The sequence below is a fragment of the Stylophora pistillata genome, chromosome 7 (genome assembly GCF_964205215.1).
Source record: "Stylophora pistillata chromosome 7, jaStyPist1.2, whole genome shotgun sequence".
In the NCBI taxonomy this organism is placed as follows: domain Eukaryota; kingdom Metazoa; phylum Cnidaria; class Anthozoa; order Scleractinia; family Pocilloporidae; genus Stylophora; species Stylophora pistillata.
The window spans coordinates 29700761-29721912 of record NC_142525.1 but is presented as its reverse complement, the minus strand read 5'-3'; the positions used below and the strand labels follow the sequence as shown (position 1 = coordinate 29721912).

General features: G+C 38.1%; 2 protein-coding genes and 1 long non-coding RNA gene across 3 annotated transcripts; 1 reads left to right on the top strand and 2 right to left on the bottom strand.

Moving 5' to 3' along the window:
* Positions 1-1380: 1380 nt before the first annotated feature.
* On the bottom strand, positions 1381-16577 carry LOC111320721 (protein maelstrom homolog). The gene is made up of 12 exons (XM_088728137.1): positions 16396-16577; positions 14507-14623; positions 13411-13495; positions 12943-13089; positions 12410-12451; positions 11897-12027; positions 8398-8452; positions 7994-8153; positions 7251-7313; positions 6411-6640; positions 4778-5074; positions 1381-3060 (listed from the first exon to the last, which is right to left on the bottom strand). The coding sequence occupies exons 1-12, from the start codon at positions 16564-16566 to the stop codon at positions 2792-2794; spliced, it is 1767 nt and encodes a 588-aa protein (XP_088584263.1). The 5' UTR covers positions 16567-16577; the 3' UTR covers positions 1381-2791.
* LOC148727399 (uncharacterized) lies at positions 15665-17294 on the top strand. The gene is made up of 2 exons (XR_015989822.1): positions 15665-15770; positions 16573-17294. It is a non-coding gene; the product is annotated as an uncharacterized LOC148727399 (long non-coding RNA).
* On the bottom strand, positions 17108-21118 carry LOC111320722 (beta-1,3-galactosyltransferase 6). The gene is made up of 2 exons (XM_022923401.2): positions 20340-21118; positions 17108-18781 (listed from the first exon to the last, which is right to left on the bottom strand). Exons 1-2 carry the CDS (start codon positions 21094-21096, stop codon positions 18531-18533), a joined length of 1008 nt encoding a protein of 335 aa, XP_022779136.1. The 5' UTR covers positions 21097-21118; the 3' UTR covers positions 17108-18530.
* Between the last annotated feature and the right edge of the window lie 34 nt (positions 21119-21152).

Here is a 21152-nt window from a genome sequence, read left to right as displayed (position 1 = left end):
AATTCACGATATCTTTATATTAAGTTAATTAAATGTTATATTTTTCGTTTTTCGCAATAATTACTGACATCAGACAAGAAATTAAAAAAATAGCTTACAATAGTTTTTCGCAGAAAAAGGCAGCTTCTCACCTGACCATCCATTTCGGCTCGTGGAAAATAATCTAACAGAGACAGCCATTTTTGTATATCATTTTAGCCAATTATCCGTTCTAAAATTAGATAATGGGCTTACAAAGCGCTGTCAATTTACAAGTTATGTGTGTGAAAGATTGAAAAGCACTCAATAAATTCGCATATACAGAAGTTTTCGAGGAAATCGTCGATCTAATCGTGCTTAATATGCGCTCGTGGCAAAAGTTGTTCAAGGTTGCCAAGCACTCTTGGGGCAGGTCTAACCACGGCTTGTTTAGTTGGTCAATTCCCTGTATTTTTTATTTCCAGGCCACAGAAATTCTTTTCAAAGTCAAGTGACCACACGACCGAAGGGGCATTCTATTTCTTCTTCCTTTGTTACCCCTCCTCCCTCTGTATAGAAAATGTTGCGTTTTCATCGGATAAAATTAAAATTGGATATTTCATAGAATGATTGTGACACACAAACAAAGTTGAATGTCTTAGAAATGTTTTAGGGAGTATTTATGGGCCACTTATTATTTATCGCCTGAGAGGGGTCGTAGAGTATTTTGGTCGTGTCACAATAAAATTCACCTGATTTCCACCCCAACCCCCCCCCCTCCCCTCCTCCAGGCTCTCTAGAATTCAGATGAGCCCCCTCCCTCTTATTGCCATCGATTTTCTATAGTCCCTCTTCACTCGATTTTGTTGTGATAAGACAAAAATATTCATTCCCAGGCCATATCGAAAGCATTTTACAAATCAATGATTATTAGTAGTACAGTTATTACTTATAGGCGGATTCATGCTGACGTCATTGTTTACATTTTTGCTCATTTGCATACGGCTTTGCGTAAAGAAGGAAGCACTTTAGATACAAATTGACTTCAGGCAGCTAAAGAGCTAGAAAGCCTCAGTACATGGTGAAATTTTTAGCTCTTTGGGTGTAATATTCAAGGAGAAATAGTCCATCAAAAACTGCAAAATTTCTGGGTGGCAAAAGCACTAATGAGCTCATACATTCTATGTAAAATTTTGAGTTTTTAAACCCGTGTTGCACAAAAAGTATTCAATGCATCAGGCTCGTATTCATTGGCCGAGTTCATCGTACTTTGACCTTTCAATATTCAGAACTGATTTATTTTTTGCTCCATCAGAAACTGAATTGCTTATGCTAATTAGGCAAATATTGTAAACAAGGATTCCCCTATTACTAAGTAGAATCTTTGTGGTCTGTCTGCTTATAAACTCCATACCAAGACACTTATCTCTGCAAATTTCTTTTATTTCTCACTTTGTTGTCTGGTTCACAAAAAATAGTTTGGATATATCAACAAAGTTGAAATGGTAAATTGGCCACCGTAACGATTACAAAAGCTGACGTTTCGAGCGTTAGCCCTTCGTCGCCAGAGCGAATAGAGGAATTGAGGGTTGTGTGTGCTTTTAAAGGCAGAAAATGGAGCTACGTTATTGGTGGGCTCCATTTTCTGCCTTTAAAAGCACACACAACCCACAATTCCTCTATTCTCTCCGAGGAAGGGCTAACGCTTGAAACGTCAGCTTTTGTAATCGTTACGTTGGCCAATTTACCATTTCAACTTTGTTGATATATCCAAATTATTTCGTTACCCCCACCGACGCAACCTTAAACAGTTTCTTAAGAAACTATCAGCCTTTTAACAAATTTTTAAGTTCACAAATTATTCCAGGTATTACAACGTAATCAATTTATTAACGTTATAATGAGAACTATGCATCCTGTTAAACTATAAACTGCAACAACATAAACTGAAATAATTAATTAAATCTGAGTGGTTATAAATAATCTTAAAAAGCATTTGGTATTCTCTATTTGTTGCATTGATACGAGGCTAAACAGTGTCAAGAGGGCAGACAGTAATTAGCCCACAGAATGTTATAAATAACTTAGTTTTGATGGCTTTGGGAAAGAGACAAATGCACAGTGATAACTGCTTAAGTTTTCATGAATTTCTTCAAGGGTAATATTATAATGCCATAAAAAATTGTTTACATTGGAAGGGCAGAACAACCAATGATTAAATGTGCATAACTTGGAATGGGCAGTAGACTACACGCAGTCCCTCCTTTTTCCGCAAAGTCCTTCTCGCAAGTAGAAAAAAATCTGTGACAAAAAAATTGATATTAGCATGCCGCGGGGTGATCTAAGAGTGAGGCCTCCCACTCCAAAAGCTCCCTGCGGCACTATAACATCAATTTTTTTTTTTCACTGATTTTTTTTTTTTACTTGCGTGACCAACTTTGCTGAAAAGGAAGGACTGCATGTAGTCTTAATGGGCAATTTTGTCTTGTCGTGGTTATTACTGAACAGACGCATGCCACTATGGAATCTATTAGTTCTACAGAAGTAAGAAGCAAAATGCTGTCAATGGTGTCCTCATCTAATCGATCGTTAGTAAGAACCAATCAATATGCAGCTTATTACAACCAACCAATCAAAATTCAGCTTATTATTTGAAACAAGATAGTACATTTGGCTTAGAGCTTTGTAGTTCAAAGAATGACAGCTGGTGGTTTCCCAAAGAGTAGAGTTAAGAGTAATAGAGCTATCACGAGGGAAAATAACATGACCTCTGCTGCAAGAAGATGCCTTACATAGATACATGGTAACATTGAAACATATGCTGAAGATAATGTTAGTCATCCAAAGAAAGGGAACTCATCTGTGATGCTACACCACTCCCTGGTCGCCAGGCTGGTTGTTGCCAGGCTGTTGGTGGCATTGGTGTATTAGCAGCTGCAGGTGGATTCAACGCCCCAACATAGGCCTGTGGCCGAGTGTTGGGTGGTCTTAACACACCTCGACCGACTGGGGGTGGTGGAAAATCTGTTCCAGTCCATGCTGCCATGTTACCTCCAAGGGGCGATGCCTTATTTGTGACAGCAGTACTGCTCCAAGATGTTTCTATAGTAAGATGAGAACATGGAGAGATATAATGACTTCACACTGCTAATGGTACATAACAAGATTTATTTAAGATGATGGCGCGCAGAATATAGCTCAATTGGTTAGTGCGCCGGATTGTGTTGTGCGGGAGGTCGAGAGTTCGAGCCCTGGCCGGACCAAAACTCATGCTCTTAAAATAACTGAGGAGAATTTGCTACCTTTCTACAACAAGAAATGAATAGATATTCTAATCTTCTCAGATAAAGACGAATAAACCGTAGGCCCTGTCTCCTGCAGGGTTAGGGGTAGGAGATGATAATTTGCAATGCACGATACTACTGTGTGGTGGATGTCCTCCCCTGGGGTGGGATGGGTGGGTGTTGGCCCTGAAAAGCTCCTATGGAGAGTGGTCAATTAACCTATGGAATTTGGCTACAGCTAATTTCCAAGTTCATCACTGGTACGAAAAGTGGTACCTATTTTGGGGTCAAAAAGCCTCTAAACCACACCCAGGTCAACTTCTTCAAGATCAGTGTTCCAGATAAGAGACGGGTCTCGGGTCAAAAACCCGACGGCAACCGCTACCTGACCCGACACTGACGAAAAAGAAAATCGGCTAGAGTACTCATATAAACTAAAATACTACAATTATGAAAGAAAACAAAAGTAAATAAAAGAGTGGAGTTTCTAATGAAAAACGATTGAAAAAAATAACTAATACAAGATATCAAGGAAAAGAAGTTTGAATGAACGACTCAACAAAATTCCAAAGGCGACTTGACTTGCGAATCATTTGGTCCTCTGTTAATTTAGCAAATAAAAGAGAACGTGCCCCTGAAATAAAATTTGCCTTGCTGTGGCATTGTTAATTTCCATACTTGTTAGTTCAGGATAAAATAAATATAGTTCGATGATCTCACTACAGCTCAAGAAACTGAGAAACTATTCATCTGATTCATTCGTAGCGGCTCTGGCTCGTGTGATTTTCTCCTCGGTTGCCTAGCACGTGATCAATTTCTTCCCCAATCGAATTTCATTTCTTTGTGAACAAGATTCCATAAGGTTACACGAACAGCAGCCGGACCCAACAGGCCTACTATCACTGGAAATTTTGGAGAGAATTCATTGTGTAATCCTTAGAACTACTGTAAATAATCTGCCAAAAATCGGTTCAGTCTGTAAAACTAAAGTGAACTGAAGTGTTTGATGTAAATGAAAATGCCACATTTAGTTGTTCATTTTTGCTATGTATTTTTCAGAATGTATACAAACTGTATTAAACATGGTCTATAGTACCAGACAGCATTCTGAGGTATCAAATGTCAAACATTTTTAGATTCCCGAAAGTCAATCCTTTATCTGTTTCCCCAACAACCCCCCCTAACCCCCTTAGCTTTGCGTAGTGCTGCAGCTGCAGTTGGCCAGGTAGACCAACTTTGTGTGATCCCCTGAAAAATTACATGAACCCTTGCCAAAAAAATTAACTGGAACACTGAAGATAGAGGTATAATTGAAAGTTCCCTAGAATCACCCCCACAGTTTTTTTGCAGCTTGAAAGAACATCTGGCTTCTTAAAGTGGAAGGAGAGCTATAAGTCTGGAACCACACATGGGCACCATCACCAAGCTGGCCCAAAATAGCCAGGAGTGGAGAACCTTCATGGCTGCCCTCTGTACCAGCTGGCCTAATGGGCAGTAACTAACACTAAAAAATAAATCATCTATTCAAGACCTACCATGACGAGCTGAGGCTCCTCCTGCTGCCATGCTGAGAACGTTTGGTCGCCGAAGAGGTTGTGAGAGTTGACTACCACGTCCTCTTCCCCGACCTCTACCCACTCCAAAGGTAGATGTTTGTTGGTGGGCTTGGGACGGAGGCCTTTGGGAAAACTGCCAAGCCGTGGACTGTGGTGGTGCTTGAGCTCCCCTCTCGTATACAGTATCATCATCATTATCTTTGTCATCATCACGCAGACTCTGTTGGTCGTAGGTGGGTCCTGAGCGAGTATACACACCTTGATTACTGGAGAAATCTGCAAGAAATTTAATGATATGACTGTTAATTCTCTCCTCTAGCTGCTACATATTTCCTTGTAAGTTAGTTACAAGAATTTGGTGTTCGATCACGATAAAAACTTCTATCTGATAAGTTTGAGTATTCTCATTACCTGTTTGCTGGATAATGTAGGGATATTATGGGGAGAAGTTACATGTTAATCACTACTGAGAGTTAAAGGATAAGAGGAACAAAACAGATTTACTGACTTTTACCCATAATTTAAACTGTAAAGAGAGCAAAAAAGTATCATTCTACACCTTTAACTTCATAAAGTGAACACTGATGGGACTGTACTCAATTTTTTTTTGGTGTTTCAAGTACCGGTACATGGTTCATCCACAGCTACCTTTTCTAATTACGACCCTAATCAATGTTTTTCTCGTTGCCATGTTCCCACCAATCACATAGCTCCATTTTCTGCCTTTAAAAGCACACACAACCCACAATTCCTCTATTCGCTCCGACGAAGGGCTAACGCTCGAAACGTCAGCTTTTATAATCGTAACGGTGGCCAATTTACCATTTCAACTTTGTTGATATATTGAAATTATTTCGTTAACCCCACCAATGCAGCCCCAAACAGTTTCTTTAGATACTATCAGCCCCAAATCAATGTTGTTTGTCTCATCATATTTGGGTGAGTCCGAGCTTGGATCTTCCCGTTTTGAAACAAGAACCAATGTAAATTCTGAATTACAGGTAGTTCTGTCCTCCTTCTTCCCTTCAGTAAATTGCTCACCATTCCTAATATTGTCACATGTCTTCAAATCTACATCATTCTTCCTCCTTTCCCCATGCACCAATACAAAAATTTGACAGGATGGCTTCGGTGGAATAGCAAAAGGTGTACCATACCCTAATTGTTTTTTCTGAAGTTTTTTTAACCTTGCACAAAATAATCCATGTAGCTCCCATTGTGGGCCTATGTTTACATAAACATCCGGGCAATAGCCCATGTGCTTTGAAAGTTGCGTTCATTTCAAAAAATATTTTGTTGCTGTGTATTGTCGTTGTTTGTAAACCCTAAGCTCGAACAGTCGGTGAGTTTTCATTTCAGTTGTTTATGTTGTAATTTTGTTTGTTTTAGGCGTGTTTTCTGTTTGCAGAAAACCTCTCCTTTACTGGTTAGTCCAGTTTTCGACTCAAGCAAATGTTTCTGTGAAATAAACAACAACCCAAGTCAAACTGTCTGAAGGGTCTTGTCCAATTCATGACCATGGGGATTTGTGCCTGTTGGACAAAACATTAGAGAGCCAGAGTAGATGTTCCATATAGTGTGGCAGATGACAACAAAAACTACTTTTAATTACCTTCACTTCTAGCTCCACCATTATAATAGCGATAATCTCTCGAGGCGAAAGGCCCATTGTCTTCCACAGGTCTACCTGAATATCTGGGCTGTGTTTCTTCTTTGGAGGACCATCCCTTGCTATCTATGGGCTTAATCACAGTGCAGAAGACTCCATCTGGTCTTTCTGGTAGATGGTTAGAAGTCAGAGGGATGCCATAAACTGAGCACAGGACATCTGATATGCAGTAGCTTAGAAAAAAAAAAATAAATGTTGAAAAAAGGTTGTCAGCTTATCGGTCAGAGAGTCCATATCACCAGCACTAGAAAGCTTGGCCCAGTTTTAATAGCATGAAGCAGCTAAAAGTATTACTACACCTCCCTGGAAAGGAAGCTGGCCTATCATAAGGTTACCCCCCCCCCCTCCACACCATTTTCTTAGTATTTTGTTACCCAATGAGACAACTGGGTGAAATGAGGCACTGTCAAGATTTGACCCTTTGACTGCTAAGTGACTAGCATCTCCTTACAATATTACCCAGTGATCAAACATTAAGGTGACAAAATTAAAGGAAATGATCACCAACTAGAGAACCCCTTGATTGTTAGACAAATTCTCCATGTAAGCACCATAGGAAATGTAACAAGAACAGTGCAAAGAATATGAATATCAATGTTCAGGTGTAAAGGGTTAAGTGAAGTGGGCAACAAAAGTGATCTAGCAATGGCTTGAACACGGCTTGTTTGACCCTCTAACCAGGAATCCATAGCTTCTCCATACAGAACATGATTAAATTTGTATATCGATAATTGCAAAATATGCAAGTTCCACCCATCATAATTTTTTTAATGTATTTCTTACCAGTACCGCAGGACTGTTCCCAAAGCACAGAACTTCACTTCTTGTTTTTCATGCCAGTCACACCTGAAAATTTTTTTAAAACCAGTAAACTAATAAAAGTAATAAACACTGAATTGTAATGTAAGCCTCAGATGCAAGCTGTCTGAGCACATGATAATTTAAATTTCCCAGATGTGGGAAAAGTACAGGTTTGCCCGGTTCAGTTCTACAAGCCTGGTAATTTAGTTATATCAACTAAGTTGAAATTGTAAATTGGCCACCATAACGAATAAACAAGCTGATGTTTTGAGTGTTAGCTCTTCGTCGTTTGTTTCTTTGTTGTCTTGATTGAGGGAAGAACCATCTCTGGCTGAAAATAGTGGAAATACCTGGCTAGTAAGAGTTTTAAACCAAATTATGTTTGATTCGAAAAATTTTAGCTCTAAATAATTTAGTGAAGGCCTCTGGATTGTACATCATTTTGTGCACAACACCTGGATTAGCCAATTACACTCCTAGCATAAAGATTTACATTTTTTCTTTTTTTGGTCTGGGCAAAGGATAAAGGCTTTAAAAAAAGAAAAAAGAAGAAAAAAGAAACAAGGGCATGAAAAAAGAAGATACTGTATGTTCCTAAATATATTAAAAATTGAGTTCACGATTCAGATTTTGTTGGAGGGGTCTGGAGGAAGTATGATGGAATTAGAAGAAAAAAGGAAGGAAAACAAAACAAGTGCAGGACTAAGTGACTAAAAAAAATGTACCTTGAATTAGGTTCATAATCAAAAATAGTACTGGAGAGAAGCTCTGTTGCCTTTGACTTGGAAATCCCCATGGTACTACCAGATTCAGCTGTGAAATGTGAGTGTAAGTCACACACCAGTCCTTCTAATTCATACACTTTCTTCAATTTGTTTGGCATTTCTGAAGTAAAACAGCAAAACTCAGTCTAGTAATCTGTAAGTTTTTCACTAGGTTGGTAAAGACTGTAAGGGAGGAGGCTACAAAAAATATACATGTACTTTGATCACAGTGAAACTGAGTCAAGCAAATCCTTGATTCTAGGGGGCAGTTTCTCAAAGGTCCTGGTTCTTTATCAGGCCTCTACTCTGCTGAGGAAATATGGAATTTTCCATTCAAATATTTTCTTTGTTTCATGTTGTCTAACCTGCTTTTGTAGCCAACCACTGAAGGCAATACTCAGTTTGTTTTGTTTCTGATATCTGAAAAGGGAGAGATTTAAATCACTTATTGTTACCTCTTACTAAAAATCACAATAATATTAACCATTATTCTGTTGTCTACTTTAAACATCACTCTTGCAAAGCTCCCCAAATATTGCATCCAAGAACAATACATACATCATGTTTAAAAGAAATTCAATAGTGCACACAGTGAAGGCCATTACAAGTGGTCAGAGCTTAACTAGCCAGATTGGTTGCTTCTTTAAAATGGTAGCTATTATTTTAAGTGTGCACCACCATTTGTAAGCTGACTCTTCTGGTGGGTCCAGTGTAGGTTCAATGTAATTAACCCTTCAACATACAATATTATACATTATTACATGACTCGGGCAGTCAGAGGGCCAATAACTAAAATCAACCAATCAAAATGCTCTATTGCCGGTCCAATATTCTCTAAGTATTGGACCGGGCACTGTTCCGAATGGTCCCGAATGATACCACACTTGCGTCCCTTTGAACTTCAGTCATATAATAAATCTCTTATTGACCAAGCTTGCTCGGGACCGTACTGGAAGAATATCGGCCCTCGGTCTTTCTTGTACGCTGAAGACCTCAGGCCGATATTCTCCCAGTACAGCCCTCGCGCTTGGTTAATAAGATATATATATCAAGCAGACAAGTGCTGAGAATAAAAAAAAAAAATAGTAACAAGGGGATGATTAGTTGATCCAATACCAAACTCTCCAAATTGACATGATGAGAATTGTATAGCAGACAGGAAAGAGAATTACTAAAGAGATCTTGGGAGTGAAAGGGTTCAACAAATTCTTCTTATCAGAAACTTAAAACATGTATAGAGAACAGTACAATTAGTGGCTTGGCACTAGAATGACTAGACACAGAAATAAACTAGGTTAATACACCAAATGCAAATATGGTGTCCAATTGGAATTGCCATTGTTCTGGACTCACTAGCCTCGTCTTCACGTGGAAATATTATTACATGTGCGAGAGACTAGCCAGTCCAGAACAATGGCAACTCAAATTGGATGCCATATTTGCATTCACGTGGATTATTACATGTGTGAGAGGCTCGTCAGTTCAAAACAATGGCAACTCAAATTGGATGCCATATTTGCATTCGGTGTATATGTATGTATGTACAATTCCAACTGCCTGAAATGAAGCACACACAATTCCCTGTTACTCTGAGTTTCGTGCTTTTGCACTCGTCTGGGAATCATGTGTGTTTCATTTTAGTCAGTTCGAATTGTATTTTGCTCTACACTCATGTGTATTGAGCACTTTCTAGCAGCATTTATGACAATTTCCAACAATTATGTATGTATGTATGTATGTATGTATGTATGTATGTATGCACATAACTATGTATGTATGTATGTATGTATGTATGTTTGTATGTATGTATGTATCTGTATGTATGTATGTATGTATTGCAGTAAATGGCTTGAACCCGGGGGTAACATGTGAAGGTGTAGTCTGATTGTCTGGGTGAGTGTAGTCCTGAGAAGGACTGTTGTCGGTGGTAGTGACTGATGTTTTGACAACCTGTGCGGAAGTCATTATCAGAGTCAAGTGAATGATTGTTGTCAGTAGAATGTTCTTATTCCAGTTCGTGTAAAATGATTGGTTGGTTTTGCTGTGATGTTATTGGCTGTAAGACTCAAGTAACGTAAGTCGGTCGCGATTGGTCGTGATATGTATGTATGTATGTGTATGCGTGTATGATGTATGTATGTATGTATGTAACTATGTAAACTATGTAATTATAACAAACTGGTTCAAGACTTCAGAGGTAGTTAATCGTTTGATTATGACAGCTCTGTTTCGTATGGTCGAAAATGACCACACTCATCAGGTAATTTCAATGATTGACCATTAACTTACAATGGCTGGCTATAAAAGCTGGAAAACGGTTGCTAGTACGTATGTGTGTAACTATGTATGTATGTACGATGTATGTATGTATGTATGTATGTACGTAATAATATGTAACTATGTATGTATGTATGTATGTATGATGTATGTAAAAAAAAAAACTATGTAACTATGTACTTATGTATGTATGTATGTAACTAGGTATGTATGTATGTATGATGTATGTATGTATGTATGTAACTACCGTAATTTCCGGCTGATTACCCACACTGGCCATTTGTTGCCTACAGCGAAAAAAAAAAGTCAACAGATTACCTGCTTTGGTGGATAACCTGCACCTTATGTTCAGTGCCATGTTGACTTATTGAATGAGTGTTTAAAGGCCAAAGAAATTCAGACGCATGTACAATTCTGTGTCTATATTAGCATGTATTTTATTGTTAAAATGATATGGTAAAAACACTAACATTTTGCGCAAGCAATCATTCAGCACCATGTTGACTTGTTGATAGGAAGTTTAAAGGCCAAAGAAATTCAGACGCATGTTCAATTCTGTGTCTATATTGGCATGTACTTTATTGTTAAAATGATACGGTAAAGACACTAACATTTTGTGCAAGCAATCATTCAGCACCATGAAATTAGTTGAGTTTCACACCTATTATTTTCAATAATCTATTGATACATGTAGGCTTTCAAACTACTGTCAGTGATTTGTTAAAAAAATTGATATCTCCCATTCTACTGGGCATAAAGAGTCCCTTAAAACAGGAAAATTCTCTTTAGCTCAAGCTAGTGTTAACTGGAAATTTGATACTGATGCGCCGGATATTCTTGGATTATTTTTGTCACCGTGAAGGTTTTGTTTACACCTGTGCCGATAAAAATTTGTTCACACACAACTAATTATGCGTGAAATAAACTCAAGTCGGCATTATGTTTTCGTGCTGGTTTGTGGCACTCTTAATACAATGAAATTAATTTCAGAGGTGGAAACGCAGGTAGGTGAGAATTTTTTTCAATTCAACAACCAGCAGCTTTTAAAATTGTCACATAACCTGCACCTCCCTATTACCCGCAGTGGCACGTGTTTAATGCAAAATCAACAGATTACCCATGGGTAATCGGCCGGAAATTATGGTATGTATGTATGTGTGTGTGTGTCTGTGTGTCTGTGTGTATGTATGTATGTATGTGTGTATGTATGTATGTATGTATGTGTGTATGTATGTATGTATGTAGGTATATATGTATGTGTGTGTGTGTCTGTGTGTGTGTGTGTGTGTGCATGTGTATAACATGTGTGTGTCTGTGTGTGTCTGTGTGTGTCTGTGTGTATGTGTGTGCATGTGTATAACGTGTGTGTGTGCATAACATGTGTGTGTGTGTGTGTGTGTGTGTGTGTGTGTGTGTGTGTGTATGTGTGTGTGTATGTATGTAGGTAGGTATGTATGTAACAAGAACATGCATACAGGTATTAGGCTGTAAAGGGTTTACAACATTTAAAGAGCATGTCAAAGTTTGTGCTTCTAAGTATAGATCGTTCTTATAAAGTATTTTCTAAGAATGATTTACAAGACTTACCCTGCAATACACAGGAGGAAAAACTGGAGTTTGTTCTTGATTGACAAAGCGTAACAGGTCCAGCCAGATCTTACGGTAGCTGTCATCTCTCTTTGCCAAACCTTCAACTGGGATCTGATGTGTTCTTTCACCTAAACAGTAAAAGACACAAGGTTGAGGACAAGTAACCCATTTTCATACAACAAATGTGTAGTTTGGGCAGGTACATGTAGGTTTGAAGACCTGGTGTGCCTCATTCTTTTTCCTGAGACGAACAGGAAATTTTGAAGTTCTACAGTCCTGCAAGGGCATTTTCTTGCACTTCCTATTGGTCCATTAAACACAAAAAAAGGCTTGGCAAATGTCCAGCCATCTTCAAGACTTCAAACTTGGTCAATAATGCAAATACATCTGTATATTACCTGGTTCTAAAATGAGGTTGAACTGGGAAAAATTAATTTGTCTCAAGGTGGTTACACCAAATCACAATTATAAAGAATAAAAATGATGTCAACACAGACTGACATTACTTACTTGTACTCATGGCTGTGTACCGAAGGCCTACTCTAATATTTCCTGTAAAAACCAAAATCATCACAATTTGATTTTGCACTCAGAAGAAAAAACGAAATACAAAATGAAAAAATTTAAAGCTGCAGTCAAAGGGTATTATCTCATAACCTACAGAGCAGGTGTCATTTCAGGGTTAACGCTTAATACAAGCTTGCGACCATTTATTCAACAAGCCAATTGTTTTATTCAGAGTTAGAATGGACCATAGGGGGAGGGGAGGGGAGGGAAAAGGCAAGAAGAAATTTCTATAGCTTGACCCCCTCCCTCTCCTTCCTCACCATCCCTCACCCCCTTGATACAAAATTAATCTCTTTCTCTTCCTAGCCTTACACCACCATAAAAATCAAAGATGGCTGCTGTGATTTTGGCTCACCAACATTATGACTGCTTGCCTGGATGATTATATAATGGAAAGCATAACTTATAGCTTAGTTGCATAATCATTAAATTTTTCAGTTAAAGTTTTGATGGAAAGAAGGTAAGAAAGTACAAACCTGGTTTGATAAAATAGTGCATCTTCCGCATTATACCTCCATTTAGTGAATATTCCACTACACCCAACTCACAAGGAAGGAATCCTTCATCAGGAAGATCATACAGGGACATAAACCCAATCATATAAAACTTCTCATCACATATTGCTGAAAGATCAAAAGAAAATCAAGTGAGAGGAAATTTACCCTGATTTGAGGAATGTTACAGGCCAGTTAGGATTAGTATTATGATAATATTGATTAAAGGCTGCAGGTAGTTCAATCACATAGTTCAATTAAAAAAAAATAATTTAAAAGGTGGAAAATGATTACTAAAAGTAGCAATGGAAGACAGAGATGATAATATTCTACTATTCAGGCCTAGATGGTTGTCAGGAAATTGGAAAATAGTGCCTTCAGGAGCTATTGGCATCACAAATACCAGTAACAGTGAAATGGTATTGTTCACATAGCACTTTGTCCTCTTACCTCGTCCTGGTAACCAACCCCTCTTTACTTCTTCTCTTTCTTCTTTCCTACGTTTTTCATTCAAACTAACAGTATCTACACGTTTCTGTAATTAGAAAAAAAAAAAAAAACAGTCAAATAATTCACAATTGTTTACCAAAGTGGAGGTGAAGAGTGGTGGATATTTACTAAGCTGCAAAGTGATGAGGTAAATATCCACCACTTGTTCACTGACTCTGAGGTGAATAATTGTTTTAAATAGTATATACATTAAAATTTGTTTATTTCTTTCAATATACCACAAAATGGTCACAATTTAAACTCTTGATGTGCAATTTGTCATATGGGCTGCTTGGACATGAATAGTATCTGCCATTCATTTCAGAACTAGCCAATCAGCACACATGAAAAGCACTATATACTAACAATACATACTGTCATGTAAAATGGATGCTAGATCTTGTTACTGGTTTACTATGTTCTGTAAAATAGTCGAACTTGTATTAAGTGGCACAAAATTAAGCTGTTTTAAGCATGCCACATGGTTTCCAAAGTCCTTAATTTTTCTCCCTTAACAACAGACTGTAGTTTTCATCTTCATCAAGTGGTCACCTCAATTATAATAAGTGGTTGTGGTCACCCTGTAACTGAGTCTCATTGGCTGCCCTGTTTGTATTGTTTTCCTCCTGTACTGAACAGTCACTTAAGTGGATCCGGCTCAAGTGAAAATAAGAATCTCTGTAAAATTCAATCCACATTCCTCTTCCGAACTTAATATTTATAGAATTTTTAAGTGAGTTTGTATAAATAAAGTGGTCAATCATGATATAGACTGAGGGTGTTTTTTTTTTACCCTTCTTTATAATACCCCTATTCTGTGGAACCTGTATTAGCAGTCACCCTGCCATTCCCAGAGTGTGACTGCTCAATGTAGGTTCTCCTGTATTGCTCGGATTCTTTTTTTTTCTGGCTACCGTTTTATTATTAACTTTGAAAAAAATCTGAGTTTGAAACCCTGCTAACTGTTTTATGCATTTTTGATTTTGGTGACTCAAAAATGATCTGAAGCTTCTAGCCCTGACCCAACATTACCTCAGAATTGCAGTGAATAACTTACTGATATATACTCTCCTGTGCAGTCCATTTTATCATTTCGGGCAGAGCGATATTTCTTACTAGCTTTGTCTTGCCGAGCCATTTCTTGATAAACCTCTTTCTCATGCTCAGGCAGTTCCTACCAAACAAGAAACAAGAGAAATTATTTTAACCCCCAAACAGTTTTCATTCCAAAGGAATGAGGACTGAAATCCATCAATACTTAAAATATCAGGTGGGCTACAAAAATGAACTAGATAAGTTTAAAAAATAACAATAATTATAATCCATCAAACATTTGATTGGTTCACATACATCATGTTACCAAAATTAATATGCACCAGCTATAACTAGGGAATATCTAGTGTTAAAATCAATCAAATACATTTTCTCATGTGCGATTGGTCTAAATGCATCATGTGATTGAATATGCCCCAGATAAAAACTGGGGAATATCCAAGGATGTACCCCAAGTGATATTCTCCAATTGCCTAACCTTACATCAACAGATCATGTTTGTCAGAGGTGCTCTTGGCCAATGTATCAGTCAATGTATCAGTAAATATATGAGTCAAGAGTTAGTTGATACTTGACCTATACATTGGTCGACACTCGGTCAACACTTGGTTGATAGTCAGTTGACGCTCGGTCGATAAATGGTTGAGACTCAGTCGATAGTCTATGGTTGATATCTCGACCAATACATTGACTGGCTATTGACCAGGTCTCAATCGGGTATCAGCCAACTATTGACCACATGTTGACCAACTATCGACCAGGTGTTGATTGGCATATCAGTCAAGGAAGCGAGTCAGTTCGATCGAAGGTTGTTTCGATCGAAACCAAAGGTCAGTTTGATCTAAGACAAGAGTCAGTTAGATCGAAGAGTAAATGATAGTAGTATATGTAGTAGTGATTCAAGGAAAAGAGGCAATGTCTTGCGAGCTTTTTGTGAGCTAATAAAGAATAAAATTTGAAGAACCATGATGCGAACCACCAGCAAATATTTTCCATCATTTTTCCAAATGCGTGTGGAACATAAAGAATGGTCGCGTCTGTTTTCTGTTAAAGCAAATTAAAAGTCGACTCTGAGGAACAAACCGTGCGGTAGAAAAATTACTATCTTTAGCGATATACCACTTTAGTAGTATATCTTTAGCGATATACCAAATATGGAAACAGGCAGCTGGCGGCCATGTTCCTTGACAACCAGGTTCAAGAATGTGTTCTGCACAACACCGAAGTTAACTGTTTCAGGAAATATTTTTAAAGAGGTTTGATAAATAGTAAGTTCAATACACTTAAGCAATAGTTACAGTCTTCGATCGAACTGACTCTTGTCTTCGATCGAATCGACTTTATCGATCGAAACGACTTTCGATCGAAACAACCTTCGATCGAACTCCATTTGGTGTGAGAAAAAGCTTGTATATTTGTCCTTGAAATTTATCAGTTCCTTACTGGAGCTTAACTCTCAGAAAACTGTTCGCATCTCGGAACAGATAATGTCCACAAACAAATAACCAAGCATGTTTTTGCCCCAAACGAAGGTTATGGTTTATACATTCAAACACCTAAAGTTCTATACATTTTAGTCTTTGTTTAATTCAATTCAAGAAAAGAGTGTTTTTCTGTTGCTACAGATAAAGAAAGATAACATTACACAGTATATAACCCACAACAAATGGAATAACGTAGTAATTTTACCAATGTTCGAATTCCTGTCAAATCGAAAATATGGCGATGCAGCAGCAAAATCGTAAAAGATCGTTTCACTTTCTTAAGAAAGCACTCAATGGGCACATAGTTTCAGTCATATATGAATTTGGTTTAAGAAAAATAACAATGAACCTTTAAACCTGTTAACATTCCGATCTGGAATCTTTAAAATGACACCATCGACCAACTCACCTTCCATCGAGGGCCAGCAATTTCCGCTAACGACTGCATGCCATTTTCCAAAACTACCCCCTGCCTTTGTAGCTGGGGCCGCAAAGAAACCATAAAGAAGTAAAATGCGTTCTTCGCCTGATTGCTTTTCTTTTTATTTGGCATGGTTTTCAAGTTATCGTTCACTTGCATATACAGGACAGACTGATTGACTCTGTATCCAGGAATACACGCGCAAGAGTGGTCGACCCTAAATGTTGTGACGGCAAACGTGAACGGTGAAATGATGGAACGGCGAAATGATGGAACGGCGGAATGACAGAGTCGCGGAGCGGCGGAAAATTACCCCAATCCTTTCAGATAGAACGGTGGAAAATTACCCCAAATCCTATAGGACGGAATAGCTGAAAAATATTCCAAATGCTAAGAAACAGAATGGCAGAAAATCACCCCAAATCCTTAAAGACGGAATGGTAGTGCATGTACACACATTTCGTGCAATACTGTATTTTCCTTTGCCGCATGACATCATAGTGGTGTTTTGGTTGTGTAAGTAACTGAATAAGATCTGTGGGGCAAACAATTTCCATCAATAAAAGTCTACCAAAACAAAATTGTGGGGCAGAATTTGTTGCAGGGACACAGTTTTTAGAGACAGTCACTTAAGTATTAGCATTTATTTATCAGAAGAACAGACCCATTTATAAAGCACAAAGCAAGTTACACCAGTCAATATGAAGAATAAAAATTTTATTTATTTTCTTTCTTTTATTGCATGAATACTTATGTCTTGAATTATATTTGTAGCCTCAATTTTCCAAGGCATCATCAACCTACTGATGAAAAATATATTTATTGGCAATTTAATTAAAATTACATGTATGGTAAATACTACTTGCATTAAAATCTTGTTTTCAACATTCTGCAGCAAATTTTACCATTTTAATTACTGAATAATACCAGTGTCATTAGGTAACCAGTTCACTCCCAAGAGCTCATGAGTAATTCCTCTTACTGTCTGTCATTGGTCTCAAGGTTGGTGCACTTGACTCCGGATCGAGTGGTCTGAGTTGGAGCCCCGGCTGGGGACATCGTGTTGTGTTCTTGGGCAAGACAGTTTACTCTCACAGTGCCTCTCTTCACCCAGGAGAATTAAATGAGTACCGGCGAATTTAATTCTGGGGGTAACCCTGCGATGGACTAGCATTCCATCGAGGGGGGGGGGGGGGGGAGTAGAATTACTCCTAGCTGCTTCATGCTACGGAAACCGGAGTTAAGTGCCCACCCGATGGGCCACATGGCTCGTAAGTAGGCTTACCTACCTAACAAGACCCTAACTGAAATTTTTCCTTAACCTCATCACTCGTTTTCTTGATTTTGTATTGAAAATGTAAGGGAGAAATTCTGTCTCAACCACTCATGGGAGTTTTGGAGTTAATAAAAAAAATTAGCTCAATAAGGTTAGGCCTGATACTCAGACCAAACAAGGATGAGAATAAAACAACCTGTGGCTTTGACAATTCTTGCCAAAATTGAATCCAAGAGTTATTACATTATGATGGCCTTAAAACTATTCATTATTCCTAGTTATTTTAATGTTACTTTGACAAAAATAAATAATTAAACTAATGAACATTTGGGGAGTTGAAAGGCTAATAAATAAATAACTTGATAAAATTGGGCCAACACTCAGACCTAACAAGGACGAGAACAAAACAACCTGTCGCTTTGATAATTCCTGCCAAAACTGAATCCAAGAGTTGTTATATCATGATGGCTTAAAAACTATGTCAAGGCTCGACACTAACTTTTCAACTACTAGCCAAGTGGCTCATGACAAATTAAATGTTATGACAATTTCAATTTGTTTACTAGCCAAACTAGCTGGTGGATATAGAAAACATCACTAGCTAAAACTGAATTTATACTTCTCTGAGGCTAGTTGACTACCATTGGTGTCGAGCCCTGTATGTGTTAGTTATTTTTACCTTACTTTAACAAAAAAAAATATAAAGCTATTGCCAGTAAAGAGAGCTAATGAAAAAAATTATGATTGTTGGCTGCAAGCTTGTAGCTAGTTAGGAATGAGATAATGACAGCCATGTATAATAATCATTACCATCTCTTGTGTCTCTTACACCTTAAAAACATCAGTCTCAGGGTATACCTCCAATTCGTTTGCAACATTTTGTTGGTGGCACACTCCAGTCATAAATGAACGAGTTCATGAGATGAGATTCTTGAAGACAAAGCTTTCCATCCTTTAATTGGCGGTGTTTTTGGTACATATCAGAAACAGACTGTTTATGACTAACAATGTGAAGGTTATTGCAACCTCTTGAACGATATTCAGTGTCGAATCTGTAGTCATGGACTCTATTAACTCGGAGAGGAGCCAGCCATGATCCTGAAATCAAGGTGGATTGCTTAAGGAATAAAAGGAGTAAGTTTCTAAAGAAACTGTGGTGCTGTGTCGGTGGGTGAAACAAGGTAATTTGGTATATCAACTAAGTTGAAATTGTAAATTGGCCACCATAAAGAGTTGAAAAGCTTTTTAACTCTTTATGGTGCACAATTTACAATTTCAACTTAGTTGATATACCAAATTACTTTAGGAATCACCTTGAATGATATATTATCAATAAAAACTCTTCAGTAATAACATCATCATTATTGTCATTTATCCATTTGTGATTTCCCTTAGAATAAATGAAATCATCATTACATCAGCTGGTACTTTGAACATCCAACCGCACATCTCCCCCCAGCTTGTTTATTAGGGAAATTTCTGATTGAGTGTTGCAAGTAGTCTCTGATTGCTGTAGTTTTCATTTCTTTCATTCTGTAATTTGCAGTTATGTACGAGAGTTTTACCAGGCCTACCCCTCACAGTTTTGTGACGTTGAGCAGCACCACCAAATTTGAGCTAGGGCTACCAAATAAGGTGGTGAGCATGTGCGTGTTAAAAAATAACAAGAAGGTTGCGAGAGTGCGAGTTTATGGAAAGTTTTTCCATCGAATTTAGTGAGAGTTTCGTGAATTAGATTGAAGTGGAATAAACCAGGAAATTGCGTTATTGTGAGTTCTATGGGCTGTTTTATTGTTTGGCTCAGTTACAATGATTGGGTCCAGCAACCAAGCAAAACTCTGTTTCATTTGTATAGGAAAAGCTTGTTTAGCAAGCAGCAAGCTAAGATGTACAACTCACACGGGAAATTTCATCTCAGAGAGAGATGGGCCAGGAGGGATACTGCCATTTTATTACACGACTCGAGCAGTCAGAGGGCCAATAACTAAAATCAACCATTCAAAATTCTCTATTGCCGGTCAATATTCTCTCAGTATTGGACTGGGCACTGTCCCGAATGGTCCCAAATGATAACTGCACTTGTGTCCCTTTGAACTTCAGTCGTATAATAAATCTCTTATTAACCAAGCTTGCTCGGGACTGTACTGGAAGAATATCGGCCCTCGGTCTTTTTTGTAGGGACCTCGCTGTGCTCGGTCCGTACTGTCAAGACCTCAGGCCGATATTCTCCTAGTATGGCCCTCCCCCTTGGTTAATAAGATATATGTCTTACTTGAAGTATTCCAATGGGAAAGTTTTTAGACTTATTCTACCCTGATTACAGGTACCTGGATCTCAACTACAGAAAAATATAATCTTGTGAAACTGACTTCCTAGATTAAAACCCAAAGGAAAGAGATGTTAAAAAGGATCTTGGAGGCTGTGCCAGCCTGGGTCCAGTTGTGTGAAGGGTACATAATGCCAACTTACAAACAAATCACTATCCAGTGGACAAGTGTAAACAAAAGATACTTGGCTATCCACCAGATGGTGATTTATTGAGTGAATAGCATTACCCAGCCTTTTAACAACTGGGACCAGGTTATCAATGCACAAATGAAAGGAACCTAATTTAGCTGAAAGTATAGCTTACCGTCCCTTGATCTACTTCACTCACCTACAGATACATCCTCACTGTTATATTTTTGCAAGAGATCTGAGTTCCGAGCAATAAAATTAACCAGATCCCTAGAAAGTATATAACCACCACCTTGTGCATAAGGCAAGTATCTGTCACAGAGATTCCAGTTTTTTTCGGCCCACGGACCTGCAAATTTGACATGTGCATCGCCACGAAAGAAACCCCAGTACAGTCTTTCCATGGAATAGGTGCTCTTGAGCTCATTAAGGATAACATTCAACCGCACAAAACTATCATCATCAACCTTAAGAAGATATGAAAAATTCGCATGCTGATCGATCCATTTGAGTGCCTGCAAAACTTTGCTGGGTAGTTCCTTGTACGCATCTTTAAGCTCAGGAAGGAATATAATATCGTGGTGTCGATTGTTTTCTTCTTCCAAATTCTTCATGTCTTCTAGAGGTAATTCCCTGATTCCAATCACAAATCTTGGAACTACCGATGAATGAAGAGTATCTATATTAGAAAGCCACGTTTTCCGCATAGCATCTCGTCTTTCTTTGCCATTGGGAGCAGTTAAAATCATAATAAATAGAAACGATTCTAATTCCACTGGTATTGCCTGTTCATTTCTTTTGATTTCCTTTCGGGAAAGCGAGTCATCCTTCATATCACAGCCGACTTTCTGGTACAGGAAGAATGCAAATATGAACGCAACAAATAGAAGAAGTAGTAGAAAAGTTTCATTCCTTCGAAAAATTTGTCTTTTTATGAAAGTCGAAATATCCGCCATACTTGAGCCCACAATGCATACATTATTGATCAGCTGTTGGCTGTTGAGATAATTCA